This window comes from Mizuhopecten yessoensis, unplaced genomic scaffold (assembly GCF_002113885.1).
Source record: "Mizuhopecten yessoensis strain PY_sf001 unplaced genomic scaffold, ASM211388v2 scaffold3961, whole genome shotgun sequence".
NCBI classification, from domain to species: domain Eukaryota; kingdom Metazoa; phylum Mollusca; class Bivalvia; order Pectinida; family Pectinidae; genus Mizuhopecten; species Mizuhopecten yessoensis.
Window position 1 is genome coordinate 745,952 of NW_018405306.1, and position 23,463 is coordinate 769,414.

General features: G+C 35.4%; 2 protein-coding genes across 2 annotated transcripts in view; both read left to right on the plus strand.

The window, feature by feature from the left end:
• Positions 1-7,968, plus strand: part of LOC110448261 (serine-rich adhesin for platelets-like) — a 36,363-nt gene extending 28,395 nt beyond the window's left edge. The window contains exons 13-17 of the mRNA XM_021494427.1: positions 576-743; positions 2,240-2,363; positions 2,991-3,119; positions 4,026-4,077; positions 4,563-7,968. Of these exons, the coding sequence (XP_021350102.1) occupies positions 576-743; positions 2,240-2,363; positions 2,991-3,119; positions 4,026-4,077; positions 4,563-5,329 (1,240 nt within the window). The 3' untranslated portion in view covers positions 5,330-7,968. The remainder of the gene's footprint in view (positions 1-575; positions 744-2,239; positions 2,364-2,990; positions 3,120-4,025; positions 4,078-4,562) is intronic.
• A 2,545-nt stretch (positions 7,969-10,513) lies between these two features.
• LOC110448235 lies at positions 10,514-17,438 on the plus strand. Its single transcript, XM_021494386.1, has 2 exons — positions 10,514-10,939; positions 16,104-17,438. The coding sequence occupies exons 1-2, from the start codon at positions 10,782-10,784 to the stop codon at positions 16,795-16,797; spliced, it is 852 nt and encodes a 283-aa protein (XP_021350061.1). The 5' UTR covers positions 10,514-10,781; the 3' UTR covers positions 16,798-17,438.
• Positions 17,439-23,463: the final 6,025 nt, after the last annotated feature.

A 23,463-nucleotide genomic window follows, 5' to 3' on the forward strand; every position in this document is an offset into this window, starting at 1 on the left:
GGGGGGGGACAGATGCTACATATTTTATAAAAAAATATATTGTCCCAGTAACCTAGCCATCCAATAATCTAGCAACCATCAGTAAGAAAGGAGAGATTGATTATCATAGCATTGATTTCGTGGAGTGTAATAATTGCGTCTATGAGGGAAATATACATGCAATCATGCACCTTGTGAATGTTTGGTTTCGAGTATTGTTTTTAATCTACATAGAGTTATCAATCAAAACAGTAGAATTTTGTAGACTAAAACGCTAACATTTGACAAATCGTGAAAGCAACAGTAACCAATTATGTACCAAAACTAAGTAATAAATAGTTCCAGCTTTTTGTTTCCGGTATTCTTCCATTTCGCATTGTTTATTTCCTTTTGGATTGACATTAGTTATTTTGAAATATTACGACTGAGAAAAGCTTTCGTTTCACTAGCAAAATAGAACATGTTCATATTTATTTTTAGACGAATAGGAGGAGAAGTAAAATCAGCATTATACGACACTATACTTATCTTGTGTGCGCTATCTGTTCTAATATCTCCCTTAATAATGTGAATAATCTATTTTTAAAACATCACAGCCTTGGCGCTACCCATGATGCAAGTAACTCCGGAAGTTGTTCAAGCGCTCTTCACTATGTTATGGCACCACGACTTCCTGCTGTTAACGAGACTCTCGCGTCAAACCCGTACGAGTTCTCGTCCTGTTCGAGATCTCAGATTGGCATTTACCTCAGTAAGCTGGGAAGGTAAGCATACATTTACAATTTCTATATAATCTCTAACAGATATTGAAAATTCGGTGTCACAATTCCACAGAAAAGTAACTAAAAAAATCAAATATATTGGTGATGCTAGATAAGAAAAGCATCCCGTGTCTTTAAACTGCGCAATTCTGATAATACCATTTTGTTTTCATGATACATGTCTTTTAGCTTGTCTCTAAAAATGAAAGTACGTTCTTGTATACTGTTTTGTTTTATTTATCTAATACAGATTTTCTTTTTAAATAATTGCTTCATTGGGGAATGGCACATTGTGAAGGTAGATAACTTTGTATGATTTCCCTTTTTTTGTTCTCGATTGAATTCTAATCATGTAAGTAAAAAAAACATTAAACTTTGTAGTCAATATTTTCAACAGTTATTTGAAATATGCTTCGTTATTCACAGAATTTTGTCAATATTTATTCCTGAAAATGGAGAACAGATTTACTTCTTTTACAATGTCAATCCTCGATAAGTATATTCTTGTAAACATAGCCCAAAATACAAGCTTTATAATTATGATAAAATTACACAAATACGTTCTATACAATTGATGTCGGATATACTTCGTTCGAAATGTAAGCTATCCATTTTCTTGAGTAATTATAATGGCATTGCATGGAGTATCATATGAAAGACGCCAAACAAAATCATCGCAGATAACATTTTATATTAGCAAATTTCGTTTCCGGTAATTCATTCGAAAAAAATGGTTTTTTTTTTTTTACTAAATGAGAAAAGTGGGAAAAGTGATGGTATTTTCTGTATCGAATGCTGGAGTTAGAGAAAGATAGATCACAATTCATAACAATACAAATATGTTTTAATGTAATATGACAGAAGGAAACAGTACGCTACTTTTGACATCAGCCGATTTCAAGATACGAGAAATATTTTACAGTTATAGGTGAAAGCAAATAAAAAATATTGTACTCATATAGTTTTACAGTATTTTTCATTAATTTATAACAATTATGATTATGTTCATTCCTGTGTTGCATTTGTATAGTATCGGATATGAAAAAAATAAATGGCACGTAGTGTTGCCAGAAAAAGAAGTGAAATACTACTCTTGTCTCTTTTGATATATTTTCCCTCCGTGATCCCGAATGACCTTTTGTGTAATTGTTTTGCTTATAAGTGACGGAGCCTCTGCCAGTAAAGGAAAACAATTCGACTAATATGTACCATTAGGTGAAACTCAGATAGCATTTAGCGTCTAATATGAAGCCATCTTAGAACCGGGAGTTTATTTGATGTCCTCTACAACTGTATCATTATAACCATTTATTTCTTCATCTGTTACTCCTTTTTCTTATGTATTCCAATGCCTCAGAAATTACATACATATGATAACATTGCCTGATTATTAAATAAAATGCTGTTTCACCAAGTGTCTCTCATGACACCCCAACGGTTTAATCCAAATCATCAGTAAATATACTATATCAGTTAAATTTAAATTATTCTAATTTTAGTGACTGCTTATCGAACGTGCCGGACATTCTTAGCATGGTGACCCTGACGGAGAAACCAGGCAATGTATACCCTGTCGATCAGCAATGTCACACACTTCCGGAGCAAGACTGGGTTATATGTCGGGTATGTCAACTTGTAAACTGACCATTACCTGGGGAACCAAAAACTGTAAATCAGTCAATTTTCGAGAACTGTAATGCCTGCAAATGGATTCAAAAATTGTTTATTTGTTAAGAATTCAATTTGCTTTTTTTCCATAAAAATTGCGAAGAGCAATGGCAATACCATATTAATATTTTTAATGAATTCTGCCGAAATATTTGATTAAACTTGTCAATTCTCCTGACAAAGCATTTCCAGTAATATGGAATCTTGTCATCTTAGAAAATGTCGCTCTCTAGGTATTTTTGATGCAGAAATTACATTACAGTATTTTGAAGTGGAGTCTCGCTTCCTGTATCAGAAATAAAAAATGTCCGCTAGGCTTGACGAGAGTATCCGGTTCAAACACGTTCATCATAACACCGATATCTGAAGAAAAAGTGATGAATTGATGAATTCGCTGTCAAAACAGTTATTTTATGTTACGCCTGTTTTATTCGTTGTACGTTCATTGAGCGTGTTGTTCGCTCCTTGAAACCATTGTTGACCTTTGACGCCTTCATTGATCTTCGTAGGCTTCGGTGACCTTAATAACCCTTGTTGGACGTCTTGACAGTCACTGAGTTGTCGCTTCCATTTTCATTACAGGATAAGTACGTGAACTACCCCCTTAAATGGGCAACAATTTGCTATCAGCTTGAATGTCGACGTGTTGGAACCAGCACATGCATCAACCGTCGTCAGGCCTATGATGGCACACCTTGTGGACACATGAAGGTATTATGTTCTCGTATGTGCATCCGCACATCTTTTTGATGTCGCTCTTTGTTTAGTGTTCCATATTTGAGGCATGGATGTCTAGTGGTAGGAAGGCCGGGCCCGTGACCCTAGTGTTGCGGGTTCGAGTCACGTCACGGCAGTTATTGTATCTTTGAGCAAGATACTTTACTCAGCTTGTTCCAGTCTTCTCAGCTGTAAATGAGTACGTGGCTGGACAGTGCTGGAGTTGTTGAATGCTAGATGTGAGCGCCGACGTGGCAGCACCGGCTGTTTGTTCTCAAGGGAGTTGAGAATGATATTGGCTGGTTGTAAAGGCTGTATAACCACGAATTATAATTTGTGAACCGCTTTGAGACAACCTTCGAACTAGGTTGCGATAAAGCGGTCTATAAGAACCTGGAATCATCATTATTATTAATTATTGATATTATTGTAGTTGTTGATGCGTAAGCTACCATATGAAATATATTATATTTAACACTTGCTCGGCCACAAGCTTGACTTAACATTCTTGTTTGAAGTCGAAGGATGCTGATATTTTCAGTAGCATTATGTATCATACTGTTCATCTAAAAGGTGCCAAAACCCCCAAACTTAAGTGCATACCATCAAATCAGGATAACCAGACTTTCCTATTAAATTTCTCTCTTTTTTTTTTTAGATTTTCAAGGTTTTTTAAACTGGATATTTGTTACCGCTTATTATTATAATTTCATTATGATAAATTGCTCCATACCATCTGCGCACGGATACAATTTCTCCTTTAGATTGATAATGATATCGACAGCAGGATATCAAATTATTATTCCGAATAAAGTATTATTTAAAAAGAAGATGGTAGCCGATTTAAAGACCCTCTTTCTGTGTATTTCTTGATGTTCAAATACATTATTGATTTTACAGTGGTGTGAAAAGGGGCGTTGTGTGAGTTCTCAACAATCTTCTTCCAGATCAGGTGTGTTACATAATTACTTATTTTTTAATTAGAATGTCACACTTGGTAAGGTATGTTTCAAGTTAATTTAGTATTGAGATTTGTAGTATCAAATATGTTATGTAGATGATGAATCTGTTTGTCCGCACTCTAAGATACCACTGATGTTCCTCATATCAAAGAGATTCTTCAGCCATCAAAGTAGTTTCCCAACTTAAGTGAAACGCGTAAAGAACTTTATGCTTTCATATAAGATTTCAAGTGATTAGCAAAGAATATTTAATATTCAACTATACTTGAAATGGTAATTCTTTGTTGAAGAATATTCATATACGCAACTTTAATCCAAATAATATTTCTATGAACATATTTGACTAAGCACACAATCATCTAACGGGGCTTTTGTTCTGGTGTTTTGACTGGATTTCTTCTATAATAAGTAAAAAGAATTATGGCGTAGAACAAGTGTATCGTCGATTTTAACACAAAATGATTTTTGTCCGTAGAAATCTGTCCACTTGGAGACGATCTTACCTTCGGTTGCCAGGCTAGTCAATGTTCGGGATATAGCAACATCATTCGGACGGGAATCTGCTGTTCAACATGTCTTGAGTTATCAACAACAGCACCGACAACTACAACCACTACGCCTACAACAACAACAACAGCACCGACAACTACAACAACGCCTACAACTACAACCACTACGCCTACAACAACAACAACAACACCGACAACTACAACCACAACACCGACAACTACAACCACAACACCGACAACTACAACAACGCCAACAACTACAACCACAACACCGACAACTACAACAACAACACCGACAACTACAACAACAACACCGACAACTACAACCACAACGCCAACAACTACAACCACAACACCGACAACTACAACCACAACACCTTCATCTACAACCACAACGCCTACAACCACAACGCCTACAACAACAACACCGACAACTACAACAACGCCTACAACTACAACCACAACACCGACAACTACAACCACAACGCCTACAACTACAACCACAACGCCTTCATCTACAACCACAACGCCTACAACTACAACCACAACGCCCACAACTACAACACCCAGGACCACTACAACTAAAACAAAAGCAACAACTAAGAAAACTCCAATAACAACAACACCGTCATCTAAAACAACAACACCCCGTGATGTGTCAAAGGACCCATTGGACTCCTTTGCGTTACGAGAACTTATATCACATTTTATAGCTCTTGCCATGATCGTATAAACAAGCGTCTTTGAGAATTTGTTATATGATAAGACAGCAGGAAGTATACAAAGATGTGATAGAAATATTTTCTGAAACATTGCACTGACTTTATTTATATATAGTCTATGATGCCTATTTCTAGTCGATTGAGATTAAAAGGATTTGAATATCATGAAAAAGATATAAAAAACACACTTCTTAATACGGAAAATATGAGGTTTGTGAGATCATTGATTCACAAATAAGTGTCGGTATGGATATATGCTAAGTTGTGAGGTTGTTTGTAATTCTATAAGGATATAACTGTTTGTTATTTTTTCGGGTCAGATACGAGTTTCCCGAACAGTCCTTAACTCCAGGAAATCAAACTATATTGATTATAAGGAGAAATCTGAAGTGAATGAAATTTTCCTTAACCTTTCCTTTCCCGTAAAGTAAGCAATTTGGCTTTACTATTGAACATTCGACCGCGTCACTACATGAGCAGTGTGCAACTCCACGTACATAACGACCAATATATATGAGAAAATATGTTCAATCGGCTACACAAAATAATTAATTTTAAACGCAATCAAAAGCAAATCAAAAGTGCTGTTCACTGTATATTTTCTATATTTACTAATATATCAATATATATTCACTGGAACCATATTGTCATTTCAAACACGGGTCACGTGGTTAACATTAGCAACCCACTCTCACTTGTGTTTTTTCTTAGTGCAGTATTTAAACATTTTGCTATACATCAAACTATGATTGGCCTTTGACGGCGTATAAGGTAGTATGCATGCAGTTGGCAACGAACATATTCCTTTATGGAGTGCTAACGTACTCACCTTAGTTGTGAAATGTCATAATAAGGATACATATATATGTACGTCGCTAAGGACTGGTCGTTATACTTCTTATATATAATCATTAAGTATGTAATGACAAATACCTGCAATTCATATGAAAACATATGACTATTAATGTATTTGGTCAACCGTAACGGCAAACATATCCATATATGTTTAGTGTTTTGTGAATTTGCATGTGACTATATCAAATATTATGATCATAATTCATTTGAATCATGTTTCTTTTTTTATAATTATCTTTTTCAAAGTTCGTTTGCATATTAAATATTCTTGTAAACAACAGAATACTGAAACATAAAAGTTCTTTTTTTACATTTAATAAAACTGATAGGGCTTTACTTGTATTTGATACCATATTAGGATTTCTTGAAATAAAATATAATCGGTAATTTGCATTGAAACGGCTTATATGCATACATGTTGAATGTTTCTGGTGACCTTTTTTCATCAACGTTTCCGTAGTCTTAAGAAGGCGGCTACTATGTTGCCAAACTCAGAGGTTGACATAACATTTCATAAAAGCGTTTGTTTACCTGGACTTATATACTATTATAGTATTGGTTATAGCGGTTCAGAGATTGTTCACGCTAACTATTAACGGTATTATCTTAATTCTCTGAAATTAACATCTCGAAATCATTACTTTTCTGGAGTCGCGAAGTCTAGACATAGTTCATTTTAAAGGACAAAGATCATTTTAAGGACAAATAAGTATGTTTTCCTTTGCTATGATGTATGCATCGTATCTACTGTTGATTTATGCTTAATTAATGACACTGGGAACGGATTTACCCAAAATTTGTCAATTTGAGACGTTCCGTACCTTTTATTGCATTATGTAGTTAATAGCTCTTCCTTTTTATTCGAGGAATACCTTGTGTTGGGGCCGTTGCCATGCAACACGTCGACTATTTCATTAATGTAGCAGATCCAAAATCACGTGGAATGTTTCAGTCTAGAAATGTTACCTACAAAAATGTTGAATATTTGAAGAGTTTTCGACATGCATGTACTATGTACTATAGATATATGATTTATTATACTGTAGATATTATTTATTTTGTTTTTAATCGTTAACATCTTTGAGCCTTATCTTAGAAGTATTGTCTCAAAGAAATGCAGAAATGATATTCTTGCATATCAATGAAACAAATTTTTCGTTGTACTTGATATCATATGTCTTATAAAACATTGTTCTACACATCGATATATTACATTTACCCCTCCTGTAGCTTTCCCATCAACTCTCGTACTCCAATCCATAGGTGTTCGGCTTCTTGTTTTCATTTAACACATTTCGTACTTAATGTTTTTCGCAACGTTTCCTGTTAAAAATTGATAAATGATTTGCACATACATGTACATAAATACAGTTTTGCGATCAAATCCTGGAAATGAAAATGAAGAGCACGCACAAAGGAACCTCATAACCTAACATTGCTAAGCTTCGTATTCTATATGACATACTGGTATTAATGAAAGTTTAACGCTTCAATCATTTAAACGTGACCTACTTTGAGCGATCATAATATATAAAGGTATTCTCCGCGTACAGTTAGCCGCCTTTTGTCGCTTTACCGCGAACAATGAACTTAAATTTAAGCAGAGAATAATACAAACTAGTCGGGCATGCGAACTAGATGTGTATTCACCTTGAAACGTAAATATTTTTCTTTAATTGCAGACTTATTCGCTGTCGAACAGTTTTAACGCAAACCACAGAAATCCTTTAATATATTCATGTCCCATCGTTATTTTGATACAATTATTTATCACATAATCGGCCTGTTATCCAGTGAATTCACCCGTGTAATATTTTTTACATATGATACCCTGGAGCGTTTTTCATTGGCTGTGCCAGTCAGAAATCGATGGTGACGTCATAATATGGACAATGACGTGACGTCATAAATTGTGAATGGCGAAACAAAATGGCTGTCTCCGTTTGATTAAACCTCTACATTTTGGCTTTAAAACCTGTCAAAATGCAAGTTTTCTGAGTTATGTGATAAAAGGTATCTTAAATTTGTTTTCATTTCATATCAGCTTTTATGAAACTTGTCTCAAAGGTTTAATATTTGCTCGTCAAGGCTCGCAAAAATGAAAACTCCTAAGACTCGTTTCATAAAATCTCATATGAAATGAAAACTCATTTAAGGTCATATATGTATTAAAACAACGATGACATCACTTTTATTCATGTGAAAGTTTTATTGTAAGCACACGAAGCTCTTTATACCATGCTTACTTATCTTGGTTTAGAACAATGTTGTCTGTAGCCTTCAAAGTGTGTGGAATATATCGGTGAATATACTGAAGGTCGAAAGCAGGATGAATGTGTACAGAATACACAATTATAAATCCGTTCAAGCCAGTGCAGTGATTGACCAATCCGGGGGATATCGTATGTCCCAAGGCTTTATGCAGTGGAAAATGTGATTTTTCGAGAGTTGATAAATTATTGCATTGACCACAAACAGTGTTAGTAATGTTTTTGTTTTAGACACCTAACGTTGAAGTCTACACTATCTGCGATAATACGCCAGAGGTGGTATGCAGATTATTGGAAGGAGAAATAAAAGGATGACATGGGCGACACAATACAATAAATCAAAATTAAACACAAATAGGAATTGAAGACGTTTTTGTAGCTCTCGAGAACGCCTGTTTCATTTGTCAAATAAATAGTGAAAACGTCCGTTGTCTCATCTCTACACCGCTGAAACAATTAAGATACAGTGTGCCGAATCAGTATAGTCAGCTGTCAAAAATCATATATAGACATTTCGCCTGATAGCACTCCAATACTGTAGGCAAATGGGGTCAGAAAGATGACTCGGCTGATGGCCCCTTCGTCTCTGCCCATTGAATCCCCTTTTCTCCTAACCAAGATGTATTTTTTTTATTTTCCTAACTTACCAGTTGTCCTCCCTCTAAGATACGTTCGATCTCTCCAGTCTATGGTGTGGTTGTGTGTGCTATTATGATATACAATGACTGATTTATTGTATTGTGTCTCCGATGTCATCCTTGTATTTGTGGTGTTGACTTGCTGTGTCATGGCTTCAAGGTCTTTCCAAGGTTCTTTCAGGCGTGTCCCAAATTTTCAGCCAGTTTCCTGATATATGTGAGGTTAATGCAGTGATTTACCAATCTGCGGAATATTGTATGTTCCAAGGCTTCAGACCGTGGAAAAACATGATTTCTAAATAGAAAAAGAATCTTTCCCCGAGGGTTGATATTTCCTTATCTCACCCACAAGGGGGTGAATTATTCTTTTTCTCTTACCCTGTTCTCCCATCGTGTATCATATACACAATGGGTTGACGTGACGTTGAGGGATTGTTGACGTGACGTCATTGTATTGTTGAAGTGACGTCACACCATTGTTATGAATAAGCAAATCCCCCGTCTCAACCCTACGGTGAGACAAGGAAACCTCACATCGGTTAAAGTCCGGATAAACTTGTCCAGGGTAAGAGACAGGAGTGTCTTTGATACTTAATAGAAAAAGTACATTGCACAGACTTTTTACAATTTTGCGGAGTTTTCGTGTTTCAATTTTTTCCGTTTAATGCTGTGGCTATGGTACATTGGAGACATTTTTGTTTCCGTTTTACCCATGTATATTGACGACCTGTGTGGTGTGGTATTGAGAAACTATACGTATTAGAAACAGCATAGAAGTAATTTCTTACAGATTGTATTTTAGTAAATAAAACGTTTTGAACAGATTATAAAATAAATCTGCTCTATCAACATATAAAGACTTTCTTATATCATTTTCACACTGGAATACCAAAACGGCGATTGTTTAGCTTCACAAGTTTTAAAGTCCGTTCTGCACGATGTAAAGAAAAAATATTGCATAGTATTGTAGTAATTTCTTTTTTTTACTATATACCACGCGAACGATACAAAAAGCGCTCGCAGAGCTCGCTATGAAGCTCACTTCGTGAGCCCGCTTCCCGGGCTCACGCAAGACCGTTCGCTATTAACGTAAAGCAATTGCAATTTGTCATTTAAGACATATAGTTCTTTCAGTCATTCTTGGTATGGATATTTCCTGCACCCTCGAACCCCGTTTGCACTTGTTTGTCGCAAAGAAAACTGCTTCAATGATCACTACATTCAGCGAAGTATATATTCCACTCTGTGATCGATTTAAGACCCCGCCCACCGACCTCTCTTTGTGTCAGTTGACCTTAACTCCTGCTGCTCTTGTCCGCAATAGTGTTAGCAATATTGAGGCAAATCAGAATGTAATTGATTCAAATTTTAATTTTAATGTTTTCATATTTCAATGCTGCTAAGGTTTTTTTGTGATAACTTTGTAAATGATTTTCACAAAATTCTATTTTAAGCTCTATGCTTGGATGAAAATGTCAGGGCGACCGACCGTGACAACACTTATTAAACTGTAATAAAACGAATCACGTGGTTGTTAATGCGATGCGTTGACTGTCTAGGCTAGGAACGTCCTTCATTTATAACAAATGTTAAGGCCGAGACGGAGTGACAGTTCTCACTATAGACAATCGTCAAGTCTTGGGAATACTCAACGACAAAATATCGTTAGAATATTTCAACAGGCATAATTTACGACGAAGATGGAGCGCCTGGTTGTCTTTGGACTGTGTATACAGGGGTACTTTGGCCTGAAAATGGTGGACCTCAGTTATGAATTGGACTCGGATGCAATCACCTGGCCTTTTAACCCTCGCTTCAATATGTCAATCATGCATCGCGGAATGTGGGGCCACGCGTGGTAAGAATCTACTCTTCTACTTGTACGTTTACCATGCTAACATTTCTTATTACCAAAACGTACAATTACAGCGACAGAAAATGTATATGCATGATGTTATATACAGTTAACATTGTTTAACACAAAACACTCTTGTATTGCTTTTGAAATATGCAAGGTAATAATTAGAACTTTTGTAGATCTAGAAATAATGTGATGTTTGCTTTCGTCTATTTCAACATGATGCATGTATCATATAGATCATATTGAACAGTTTACCTAGACTTTTCCTTCCCACATTCAGCGTCCATGTAAACTTGTAGAAATTGTTTTATTAACAATAACAGCTAACTTGAGTTAGATTAACATGATGACCAATCATTACTCGCTGGGGAACCTCTCTTTATTAAGAATATAGACCATCAGTACCGGTGAAATAAAACCTGGTGTTCCGGTATTGTAAGTGTCTTCTGCTGTATTGACACGCCTACCACAACATAGCGAAAAACGTTTTTAGAAAATCGAGGTCATGTCTTAAAGGCGACACCCACAGTAAATTTATTCATGAACTCACAAAATCCAGACATCAAATATGAAGGTTGCAACTGACTTATGTAACTCCATTATATCGTTAGAAAACGTAAACTGTGAATAAATTAGGTTACACATGATATGTCACGTCAGCGTTATGATGAATATAGTTGCTTACTTGAGTGTAATCCCTAACTTTTTGCTTTGACACGCATTAACTTTTCATTTCAAGTAAAGATAGAAATATTTGAATATCGTTAAAGATAAACAGTGTCTGTAAAGTATGTCGTGGACTTTGATGTTTTCAATGGCTGAAAACACTTGAAGATTTGCACAAAATGGATATTTTGTGTGAGTGGTTTTTTTTAGAATTGTAGATGCAATTGCGAATTTTTTATCAGGGAAAATGTCTTCACGTTAAACAAGAATTGTAAAAAAGTGAAAATCAGAGTTTTGCAAATTAACACATTTTCTAGTCTTTGAGAAGTTTTCATCAATCGTGTTACAATTAATGTTAAATTTATTATAAGTTATTTGTTCCGATTGCTATTTGTTATTAATATATTATGAAATCTGTCTTGATTTTCAATCATAAAATATACATACCCTTTGCATCACTAATGCCATTTGAATAACGAAATGATAATATAGGTATATCTGAAACATGACTTGACGTCTGTAACGGCTGACTGAACTTAAATAACCCGAATTGAGGCGTTCAATTGTACCAAAAGAAATACTTTTTTTGAAATCCAATATTTAATTAAAAATTACCTAAAATGTTTTGGTAACCGATAACTGACAAATTGTAAATTAAATTGTTCCTGTCACATTGATATGCCGGTATGGAGCATTCCTGCTGCGTGTGCCAGCACTTGGTCTATTGCTTTATATTCCCTAAATCTTTATGTAGTTGTGTGTGAAATCGGTGTTTTAGGGCTGAATAAGAAGAACTTGAAATATTTGTAACAGTAAACTAGGGCTCAGTACGATTCTTCCTGATACGCATCCATGATTAAACACCGATGCTTCATTTTCTACTTCGGCGATTAGGTTTAACATCTGATATGAGAAAGCTATACTGTTCTTGATTTAATCGCAGTTACTTAGATCACTTGACGAGTGCACGTTTGTGACATATCAACTATTCGTGGAATTATTAACATGTTAAAAGAACTTATTATTGTCAAATACCCTTATATTTTCTGTTGTTGGTGGACAATGGATTATAGGCAGATTTTATGATAAAGAATAGTATGAGGCGACTATTGAGGGTGTCTCCTATATAATCGTGTTATCAAATAATAATTAAATCTTGCTTGTAACAAGCATTTTCATTGGCTTAACAATTTATGTTATCAACCCATAACGTAAAAAATGACGTCGCTTTTTGTAACGTCGCTTTTGATTGACTGATACAGCAGCGCAATAATTTCTAAAAGAAAAGAGTCCATCAATGAAAGTGGATTTCCACAAGGATTGTGTATAGCAGATTAAATTATAAGGATTAATTTGAATATATTGTTCATGTTATGGAGCTATAAAACAAACAAACGGAGTGTACTCTCATCATAAACCGCTTCGCGGTTTATTTAGAGTACACTCCGTTTTTTTGTGTTATATCTCCATAACATGAACAATATATTCAAATTAATCCTTATAAAAAAAAAATATATATATATTCAAGTTAATCTTTAAATATTAGTAAACATTTTCTTCCTGTTGGTAAGTATAAATAGCAGACAGATGTGTATGACAACCAGTGGAATGTTTCTATGTGACGTTTCGATGACTGGTACTGTACGTACTCTGTGACCTTCATCAGACAAATAACTAGTGAAGCGGTGTGACGTTGCTTTCTTGCTCTATCTTTGCCTGGATGGCTATGGGACGCCTTTACTGCTGTTGTGGCTGTTTGGTCTAAAGCTCTTCATATATGGTTTATTATCCTGTAGCGTAGTCACGGTCTTGTCCTCATAATCCTCGGTGTTGCCGTTGCTTTGCCCCTGTCTGCCGTAAAACGTTTGGCTTGTAGACTCTCGCACATCTATGGCCAGTTATTAAACAAAGCGTATCTGAATCCAATTGTCGATTGTATGCGTCATTCAGTACATTTGTAACATCGTCGTGTGAATACGCTTATAGCGTTTCCGAATTGACATTTAATTTAAATTACCAACTCGTATAAGTTTTACATCTTTGTACACATACGCTTCACTGGTCATTTGTCTGATGAAGGTGACAGAGTACGTACCGTCCTAGTCATCGAAACGTCGCACATAAACACTAATTGGTAGGGATATGTAACCTTTCGTCAATTCTCAATCAATAGTTCATCTAAGAAACCGACAATGATCTGAAACACGTATTGTCAAGTTTTATTCATAATTACAGTATTGTTCAAATTCATTTAAAGCTAATTGTAAACCATCTGGTGTTTCTGAAAACAGGACAGTATCATCGGCGTATAAGATAATGAACAGTTTGAGATACACTCCAATGTTGTCAATACACAGTTTGTCTATTGTTTGAAGGCAATTACATTTTTTTCAACAAGATAAGTTTCTAAATCATTTAAATAAATTGCAAACAAAAATGGTGATAATTTTCGCCCTGTTTTAAACCGATCTCACAATTGAACAAATCCGACTGTTCACATCCATTTTTAACACCTGATTTGGTTTTATCAAATAACGTAAAAATAATATTGATTTTTTTTCCAGTAATGTTGCTTTTTTGGAGCTTTTTCCACAGACCAACTCTCCATACAGAATCGAACGCCTTACTGGAATCGATGAAAGTTTTTTTCCTAATGAAAATTTTATTGAGATTTAGGAATACGATACAAACCTGTTATCGGTTGTAGAATGACCCTTTCTAAACCCAGCTTGTGCAATGCTTATAAGGTCACATTCATTTAAACGATTATTAATAACCGAAGTGAACACTTTGCCGAGGCACGAGACCAAATTGATCTCTTTATAATTATCCGGATTTTTGGGATCGCCTTTGTTTTTATATACTGGTTTTATAATACCAATCATCCACGCATCTGGTATAGACGCAGTATTCAAAATGAGGTTAAATATTTTTCGATAAACAGGTAAAAATACATCCATTGTAATTTTTAGATATTCATTTTGGATTTGATCTATACCAGAGGCTTTACTATTTTCAAATTGATTAAAGAAAATTCAATTTCATCAGCGGTAATTTCACCATTCAGATAATCTTCAAAAATACTATTATCAGGATTTTCCAGCTCAAAATCGTCATCCTCTTGAACAGACTTGTTCAGATCCTTAAAGTATTTATATAGTTCAGTAATACATATATCAGCATTACCTTTCTTTACAGATCCGATACATTTATCCAAAATATTCCAGATTTTTTTTAATCCATTCTAGCAGTATATCTTAACTCGTTTGACAATTTCTCCTGATAATTTCTGTAACTATTATTCAATGTTTTTCTATAAACTTTACTAGCTCTATTGAGACTTATTCTTATCATACACTTTGTCCCCAAATAGTGTGTTTCAGTGTTTCCACATGTTTACTGTTTACTAAGGTATACCGCCTATATCACGAATGTAGATAAAACCGTGTTACGAGTCGAGCAAGCACTGATAAGGCAGTAGGTGTATACAGTGTTTAAAAGGCGCTACCTCAGTGTCGAGCGGTAAACGTGTTCTAAATGTTTATTTATATAATATAGCGAAAATGCAAAGTTAAGACTCTGTGACTCCGGTATTACGTATTTACGTTAATAGGTCGTTAAAACCTCTGTATGGCCCAGTATGACTATTTAAACTGTCGTCTTGCCCTGAATATTTTGTTGGTGTTGACGGGTTGTTTATTTAAGGTTTACGTGAAAGGGGTTGTCAAGGTAGTCAACATGGATTAGGAATTAACACATTATAGAGCATCGACCCCATCAACCAGAACACATCAGGATTCAATCCTTACGTAACAGTATAAGTTCGATGTGACTCTCCAGCGATACTAAATACCAAAAGAGTGGATACCCATATCTAAGTTATTCCGATGCTTATGTGGAAACACTTCGAATAGGGACAGTGTTTCTTTTACATTCTAACAACTCGTTTTCAATCTTAATAAATCTTTTCTTAAAATATGTAACGAAACCTGAGCATAGAGGGTTAAAACTAAGCCTACTGAAACTGATATTAACATAACTAGCAGGAATCAGAAACTATAAACAAATTTTGAACACTTATGTGTACCCGCCTACGGGACGTACCGTCTATCGATAGAGAGTATGAACACACTGTACCGAATAGGACACTGGCATGTTGTAAAATAAGCCTTGTCTACCGTTTGGGTCAATAGTGGTAATCCATACAGTGTAGATACATTCGCTAACGCAAGGCGAAACGTCACGTAGCTGAGCGACAGACTGAGTTTACAATTTCGTCACATCGTTGTACAGGTAAAAAATAACGATCGCTCACTCAGTCATAGCTTGACAAAGAGACCAGTCGGTCTTGAAACGTTAGTTTGGTGTTGTTTAGATTATGATAATTATGTCAATACAACATTTTAAATCGAACTGGAATATTAAGTTAAACCCAGTAGGTACTTCATCAACAGTGTGAACTGTGAAAATGATGTTTAAAACTTGTTTTGTTTAGGTTGGAAAACAACCGTATTGATCTTGCTGAGCACACAGGAACGCACGCTGACGCTCCTAACCACGTAGCAGCGGGAGAAGGACCCTGGAAAAATCACCAGATTCCCATAGAACGACTGGCAGGTCCCGGTGTCATAATCGACGTGAAAGCCAAGGCCGAAGCGAACAGTGACTATAGAGTCACTAAAGACGACATCATGGCCTGGGAAACGCGCAACGGCAGAATCCCGTACGGAGCTGTTGTCCTGATGAACTCAGGATGGCAGAAGTACTATCCAAATTATAATGCTGTTTTCAAAACTAACAACATCAGTGATTCAACCAGCTACCACTTCCCCAGCTGGCACGAGGACGCAATTGATTGGCTTATATCAAGTCGTGTGGTGTATTGCGTCGGAGTTGACACGCCCTCCACCGACTATGGCCAAACAGATACATTCCCTGTTCATCTTCTCCTCAGCAAGGAAAATATCATTGGTATAGAAAGTGCAGCGTACCTTGAACGACTGCCAGAAAGTGGATCAACCATCTTTGTATCACTGCTGAAAATCAGAGACGGGAGTGGAGGGCCTATCAGGATGTTCGCCACTTTGCCAGAGGACGATGAAAACGAGTCAAATATGGCTGCCATTAGTGTTGTGTCACCAACACTTAAACTTGCCTCGTTTCTGCTGCTCGGAATACTATGTTTTTGAACACAACCTCTTGGTATAACCATTTTCAGTATATATTACGTATTAAGTTTTTATTCAGTATATACTTAGAGGTTATTATATGACCATATCCATATACTTCTCCGTATCAGCCCAATGACTGATGATTCGAGGGCTAAAACGATCATCTGGTAATATATCAGCAATAACACATAACACACGCAGAAAAGATATATCTCCTAACAAGTATGATCACACTACTATAAATAAAACTCAATTAACTGTATAGCAAATATAGATTGATATACAGTGTGTACACTACCAGTTTGAGGTGGGATTTTTCTGAAAAGTGTTGAACCGGAAGTTAAACGCTTATGGCGCGTGCCGGGCAGATATCGAGAATGCTAGGTGGATATAGCGCGTGCAAGGTGGATATGTGTTGGTCCAGAATATGGCTTATGCACAGCTAGCAGTATCTCACATACGAAACAACCCGTATCACCGACAAGTATATAATAAACCATAATATATTCTACCTATATATAAACTTTTACTTATTTGTATATTATACATTGACATATAAATAAGATCTTAAATGTGTTTTCATTTCATATGAGATTTATGAAACGAGGCCAAGAATTTTTCAACTTAGCGAGCCTCTGAAAAATTCGTGACGAGTTTCATAAATCTCATTTGAAATGAAAACAGGTGTAAGATCCTTTTTATCACAAAATCAAGATTGTGGCATTTATTCGTGTAAAACGACAATTTTCATACAAGCTTGAAATGTAAAGCCGCCATTTTGACTCCAGTGGGTTAGTCTGGGAGGTCATGTACTTGTCCTAGACGTGACGTCACCATTGAAGCCTACAACCATGCACAGAGCTGATAGATGATATAAAATGGGTTCATAAGCAAAAAAAACACATATGACATGGGTATGTTCACTGAATAACACAGTACATTATGTGATAGATACGGCACTCATGTATTTTTTACATGTTGGTGTGATTTTTGTTTTACATTGCATGATTATGTTTAAATAAATATGAAGACATGTCTTGTACATTCTTAAAAGAAGAAAAGAAATGTTTTGTTGAACTTATTTTAGTTATTCATTCATATGATATATCTTTCTAAATCTAAAATAGCTATATTTTTTATTTGATAAATCTCGAAACGTATTAAGTTTTAAATATTTGTTAACATAAGACATAATATTGAAGGGAGTATAATACATCAAAGATACATTTAACTCGTTAAGTGTTTGTGGAGAATGCGATGTTAGAAGGATATAAAAGAATCATTGTGGTAGGCAAATTGTTATCAAAATACGTGTCAAAATCGCTTTACCTCACGTCGCTCAAGTCAGACAAATGTTACGAGGTAAATACATCTCAGTTGTGTTAAATATATTTCAATACTTAAAGCAATTACACAGGACGTACTGTATCAAAAGCATTGACATACATATTTCGATCGATAAAAGTTCAAAGAGTTTAAAATATTGAGACTGAAACGGTGTAATTAATAGCTTTAAGCTTTTTTATCAATTGCTTTTGTCAAGCGAATTGTTGCACGTTTCCTGTCTAGTCTGCAAGCTGTTACAATTGTCAACAAAATTACTCGGCGTCAGCAGTGATTTTAATTATTGTTTATTATATCAAAAATGCATTTTAAAATCTTTTCACCAAAGTAAGACAAAAATTATTTCACAGATGTAAGTTGAGAATGCATCAGAACACTAACATGCATGTACATTAACAGCAATATGACAGTAAATGTGAAATCGTTTACATAAAAATGAGAACAAAATAGCACACGTGACAATTAAGTCTATATGAAATAGAAGGCGAAACCTGAGTATTATAAACGCAAATTACACAGATACATCACATACCCTTCTGTGATAATCAGTTATTAGTAATAAAAAATATTGAATGAAGATACGGTTAGGCAAGTTAACGGGGCTTTATATCGTCATCACATTGTCATTTGACTACTTACTTGCATGTCAAAATGTGTAACGAAGCCGTTTTTGGACACACGTTAATCTAACTACGAATCTAAGACTTAACATTCTCAAAACCACAAGCACTCATAAAATGCAGTGAAAGATATGTATGAAATTGGATATGTATGCCAAGCTGTTTATACTCGCTAGATTCATTCAGGACTGCAAGCCACAACTGTACTACAATATCACTCAGCACCAGTAGTTATTGTAATTTTCTTTTTATCATAACCACATTATATCTTTTCGACAAGTTTGGTTTGGTTTGGTTTGGTTTAGAATTGTTTAACGTCTTATCAACAGCTATGGTAATTTAAGGACGGCCTCCCCTGTGTGCAAGATGCATGCGTATAGTGTATGCGTGTGTGTTTTTGGAGGCTGCGTTATGTTCGTGTTTGTCTCCTTGTGATAGCGCAGAACTGATGCCGACTTTGTATTGCTACTTCACTGAAACATACTGCCGAAGACACCCAGCAGGACACCCCACCTGATCACATTATACTGACAACGGGCGAACCAGTCGTCCCACTCCGAAAGTATTGAGCATTCAGCAGGAGTAGAAACTACCATTTTGACAGACTTTGATATGTCTCGGCCAGGGGACAGAACCAAAAGCCTTCCTAACAGGGGCGAACTTTCAGCGCCAGGTAAAGGTAATACTGGCTTGACTGGTGTAAGTGAGAGTATATCAGACAAGTGTGTGTAACGAAATGTCTGTCTGTCAACACTGTCTACGGTTCACTGAAAGTTGGAAATCCAAATGTCCTAAATAGCTGTTAATATAGAGGGGAAGGTGCATAAAAAGCCTTCCTTATAAGAATTTCAAAATGTAGAGAAGTACTGGTTAATTTAAAATTCCATCACGATTAAGGTTTGTATAGGGTGAGCCGTGCCAGCACTAAAAAAGAATCCACCAGCTGAGTCTACCACTTTTTATGTTGTAAGATTAACATAACACATACACTGATTGCAAATTTAAAATTTGCCAATAGATACATGTACAGTATACCAAAAATTAAAAGTAACGCAACGCTGAAATAAACTGTCGCTTTTAAACCTGGCCATCATTAAAAACAAATAAAATATTGTCATGAAATAAAGTTAAATACCATAATAAAAGTACAGGATAAGATATTAACAGAAAAACAAAATAAATTGACTTATTATAACTGGAGCAGAGGTGCATCACCTCATGTTCCCATTAACTGTGTTGTGCAGTGGAATCAACAATGGATAGACATGTCTGTTAGGGTTGTCATGTATTACTGCCCTGATGATGACATGCACCCGATAGAACGGACAGGTAACAGGATGAAAAAGACAGTTCGAATACGGAAGCATCTCTTACAAAATCGCAAATGCCACTTACTCAGCGCTTGTATATCACTCTCTAGGTGACCGCTCTAGTCGCTGGGGTAGCCAATCATATACGAAAGTTGGGACTTTGTAGAAGTTAGGGTAATGACCTGTAGCTATTAGATCCCCGCTGAGCGTAAACAATATTGATGCTGCAGGATGTTGTATCGCGAAGCTGTAGACAGTCATTAAGTAGAAGTAGAGCAGAAATCCAGTAAAGGAGCGAAGTAGACAGTAAACTTTGTCTGTATGGCTATGCAATGATTATGTCATAGCGTAATTATACTGACATTTGTATGAATGGACAGTTTCCTTATTCTCGTTGGCAACATTCCAGATACAGTTGTATAGAAGTGGATGGTAGAGAGTTTCAAAATGTTGTGTTTCCCTTGACCTGGAGTTATTTTTCAGAACCGAAAAAAGTAGGAAATCCCAGCAAACCCAAAGACTTGAATATCATCATGAGTTTATACTGCGGATTCATAAACTAATTTCTGTCTTGCCATAAATTAGTTTATGAAGAATGTACTTAGTTATGAGGAACTTAGTGTTTTCCCCTTTTGTAAAGTATCTACATTTCTTGATGACGAAATATATGACCGGGCTTGTTTCCCAAAATTATCCGCGTAGCTGACAGCAAATAAAACACATACAAAACTACAGACGAAGTGGCAAATTTACATTGAACCAAATACGCTCGCAATGTTGATCACTGATCGATACTTGAGACCGAAGGCCAGTGTAGCATAATCTCTTGCTGGAAATCATTTTAGAGAAAGTGATTTGATTCAAATCTGTCATTATTTAAAAAAAAAAAAAAAAAAAAGCGGAAAATTTGTGAGAACTGAACTGGGATTGGCCTTTAATTTTATCGATGCTTTCGAACTGTTGTCTCTCTCGTTGGCTGATGTAGTATTGAAAGTTCCCTCTGAATGGAATAGGAAAGATTTTGAGCATTTAAGACAGATGTAAGCCTTTCACATGTAGAGGATCTGTGTTGAGGGGTGAACACTATCCTTTATAGCAGAAGAAGGAAAGTAGGTATCATTAGTATACATGGTTCCACGTTGTGTCCGGCGGGTTCACTGTTTTCCTTGCTCGACTCACTCTGAATTTTTACGTCAATCTCGGACAAAAAGGTTTACACCTCGCTCCACTTAGCTATATACTTAGTATCACATCTCGTTTGTGTCTTGGCTTGAGAGAATTAGTTACTGACCATAGCAGAATTGGTTTTATAGGTCAGGTCCTTACTGTACACCGGTAAATTTTCACTCAGTCAAACCTTCGCCCATGAAATAAAATTTCGCCCAATGTTTATTTCGCCCGTTCACATTTAATTTCTGTGTATATTATGTTGTTTACTCATTTTCGCTGTAATGATAAATTCGCCTTCATTATGGAGGGCGAAAAAGGCAAAATAATAAACAGCACCGAAAATTTCCCTGAAATAACGAATCAAAATAAATTGTTCAAACATATTTTCTAAGCACACTTTAATGAAACAACAAATTGATGCACAAAATTGCCTTTTCTCTGGAGCGTCATCCCATATAGATACAGGTGTATGTCCAAAACATTCGGATCAAATTGCACATATTTCGCAATAAGAAAACTCCAGGGCTATTGTAACATTACAATTGACAACGCTTTCTTTACACTAGACCCTGTTCTCTGATTTGTAGAATTAGTGTGTGGGAAAATAAAATAAAAAAAAACAAAACAAAAAAACAAAAACAAAAAACAAAACAAAAATAGTGTTATTTGTGACAGTAGAAAAAGATTTATTTTTATTTTTCAAGGAAAAACCTTGCATTTCACTGGGAAAAAACTACACTATTATCCCCAGATAGAGATAATTTATGTGATAATTTAAGATATGTATTTTTAGAATGGTATTTTATGTATGCAATTATTGTATTGTAACTTGTACATATAAATATGTCAGTATTTTATAAGTGCACACCATTACAGTGATTTGGTTTAGGGTATGTACTTATACTTGTATTAAACAGTAGGTTTACCCTAGGGATTGATTTTATGTGGGTTTTTTTTTTTTTTTTTTTTTTTTTTTTTTTTTTTTTTTNGTCTTCTCATATTGTGTTCTGTTTCAATAAATGTCGATTTTGACTTTTACCTTATGTTTTACGGCTTAGTACAAAATAACGTGTCTATTTTACAAGAGTTATATATCTTTGCCTATACAAAACTCGACCTCGTTATTGACAACGGTAACCCATTAATATGACCAAAATATTGGCTTTATGATTGTTATATATTCCTCGTTGTGTTTTTGTCACAGATCTATGTAATCAATTGCATTTTTCACATAACAATTAACTAGTCATGTTTACATTAATGTAACTTAGTCTGTTGCGCATGGTTTGTCATTTTGTACTTCGACCAGGGCGCTGCTATATTAGGCTTTTTAGCTAATGATCCACTGAGTCTAATTTTCAATTTATTTTTAAATGTGCATAAACTTAAGTATTTTGTGCATTTTATAATAAGAGAGGCACATATGAAATTAGAGTGTTTGTTACAAATTCACGATGTTCCTGGTGGTCTCGTTTTCATTGTTCCGTTCATTATGTAAATTAAAATAACTGTGGCATTGTACATTATAGATTTTGACACATAACTCAACGTCCAACTTTCCTATAATACTTCGGGATGACTTTTTCATATTCACTGGCAAATGGTAAACAGGAAAACAATTAAAATTAAATACCGACACCGATACATTCTAACTCATGATAATTCTATACACATTTAACAGATTATTTAATTTGAAATTAACGTGTACTCCTCAAATTTTTTCTAATTCATAATTAAGTGGTTTTACATACAAACGCCTTTCTTTCAATGGTAGTTTAGACTATTCGAATGTCCATATTTGTGGCCGCTCGGTTATTCATTGTTTCTCTACTGCATGCATTGTTATGTAGTTGCACAAACGACTCGAACCCAGGCATTGTATGACAACTGTATTACATTTGTAGACATACACATTGCACATGTAGTCACATGGGAGCCATCTTGGAGAATGTCCAACCCAAAACGAGGCTGTCGCTATAGTCCCTATCAGAATGCATACACCTAATATAGTCTGTTTCACATATGTTTATGTCAAACTCCACATGTATCACCAAATTATACCGATGCAAACATGTGTGTGTGTGTTAAGTTCGTCTCTCAAAATACAAGGTGGTTTACTTTGCTAGTAGATTATTTAGTCCCTAGATCTGCTGTAACTTTGGTAGCGACAGTTATCTCTTTTGAGAAGTGATACGGTTCATAAAATACACACTTTTCAGATGATTAAATTTGAAATTTAC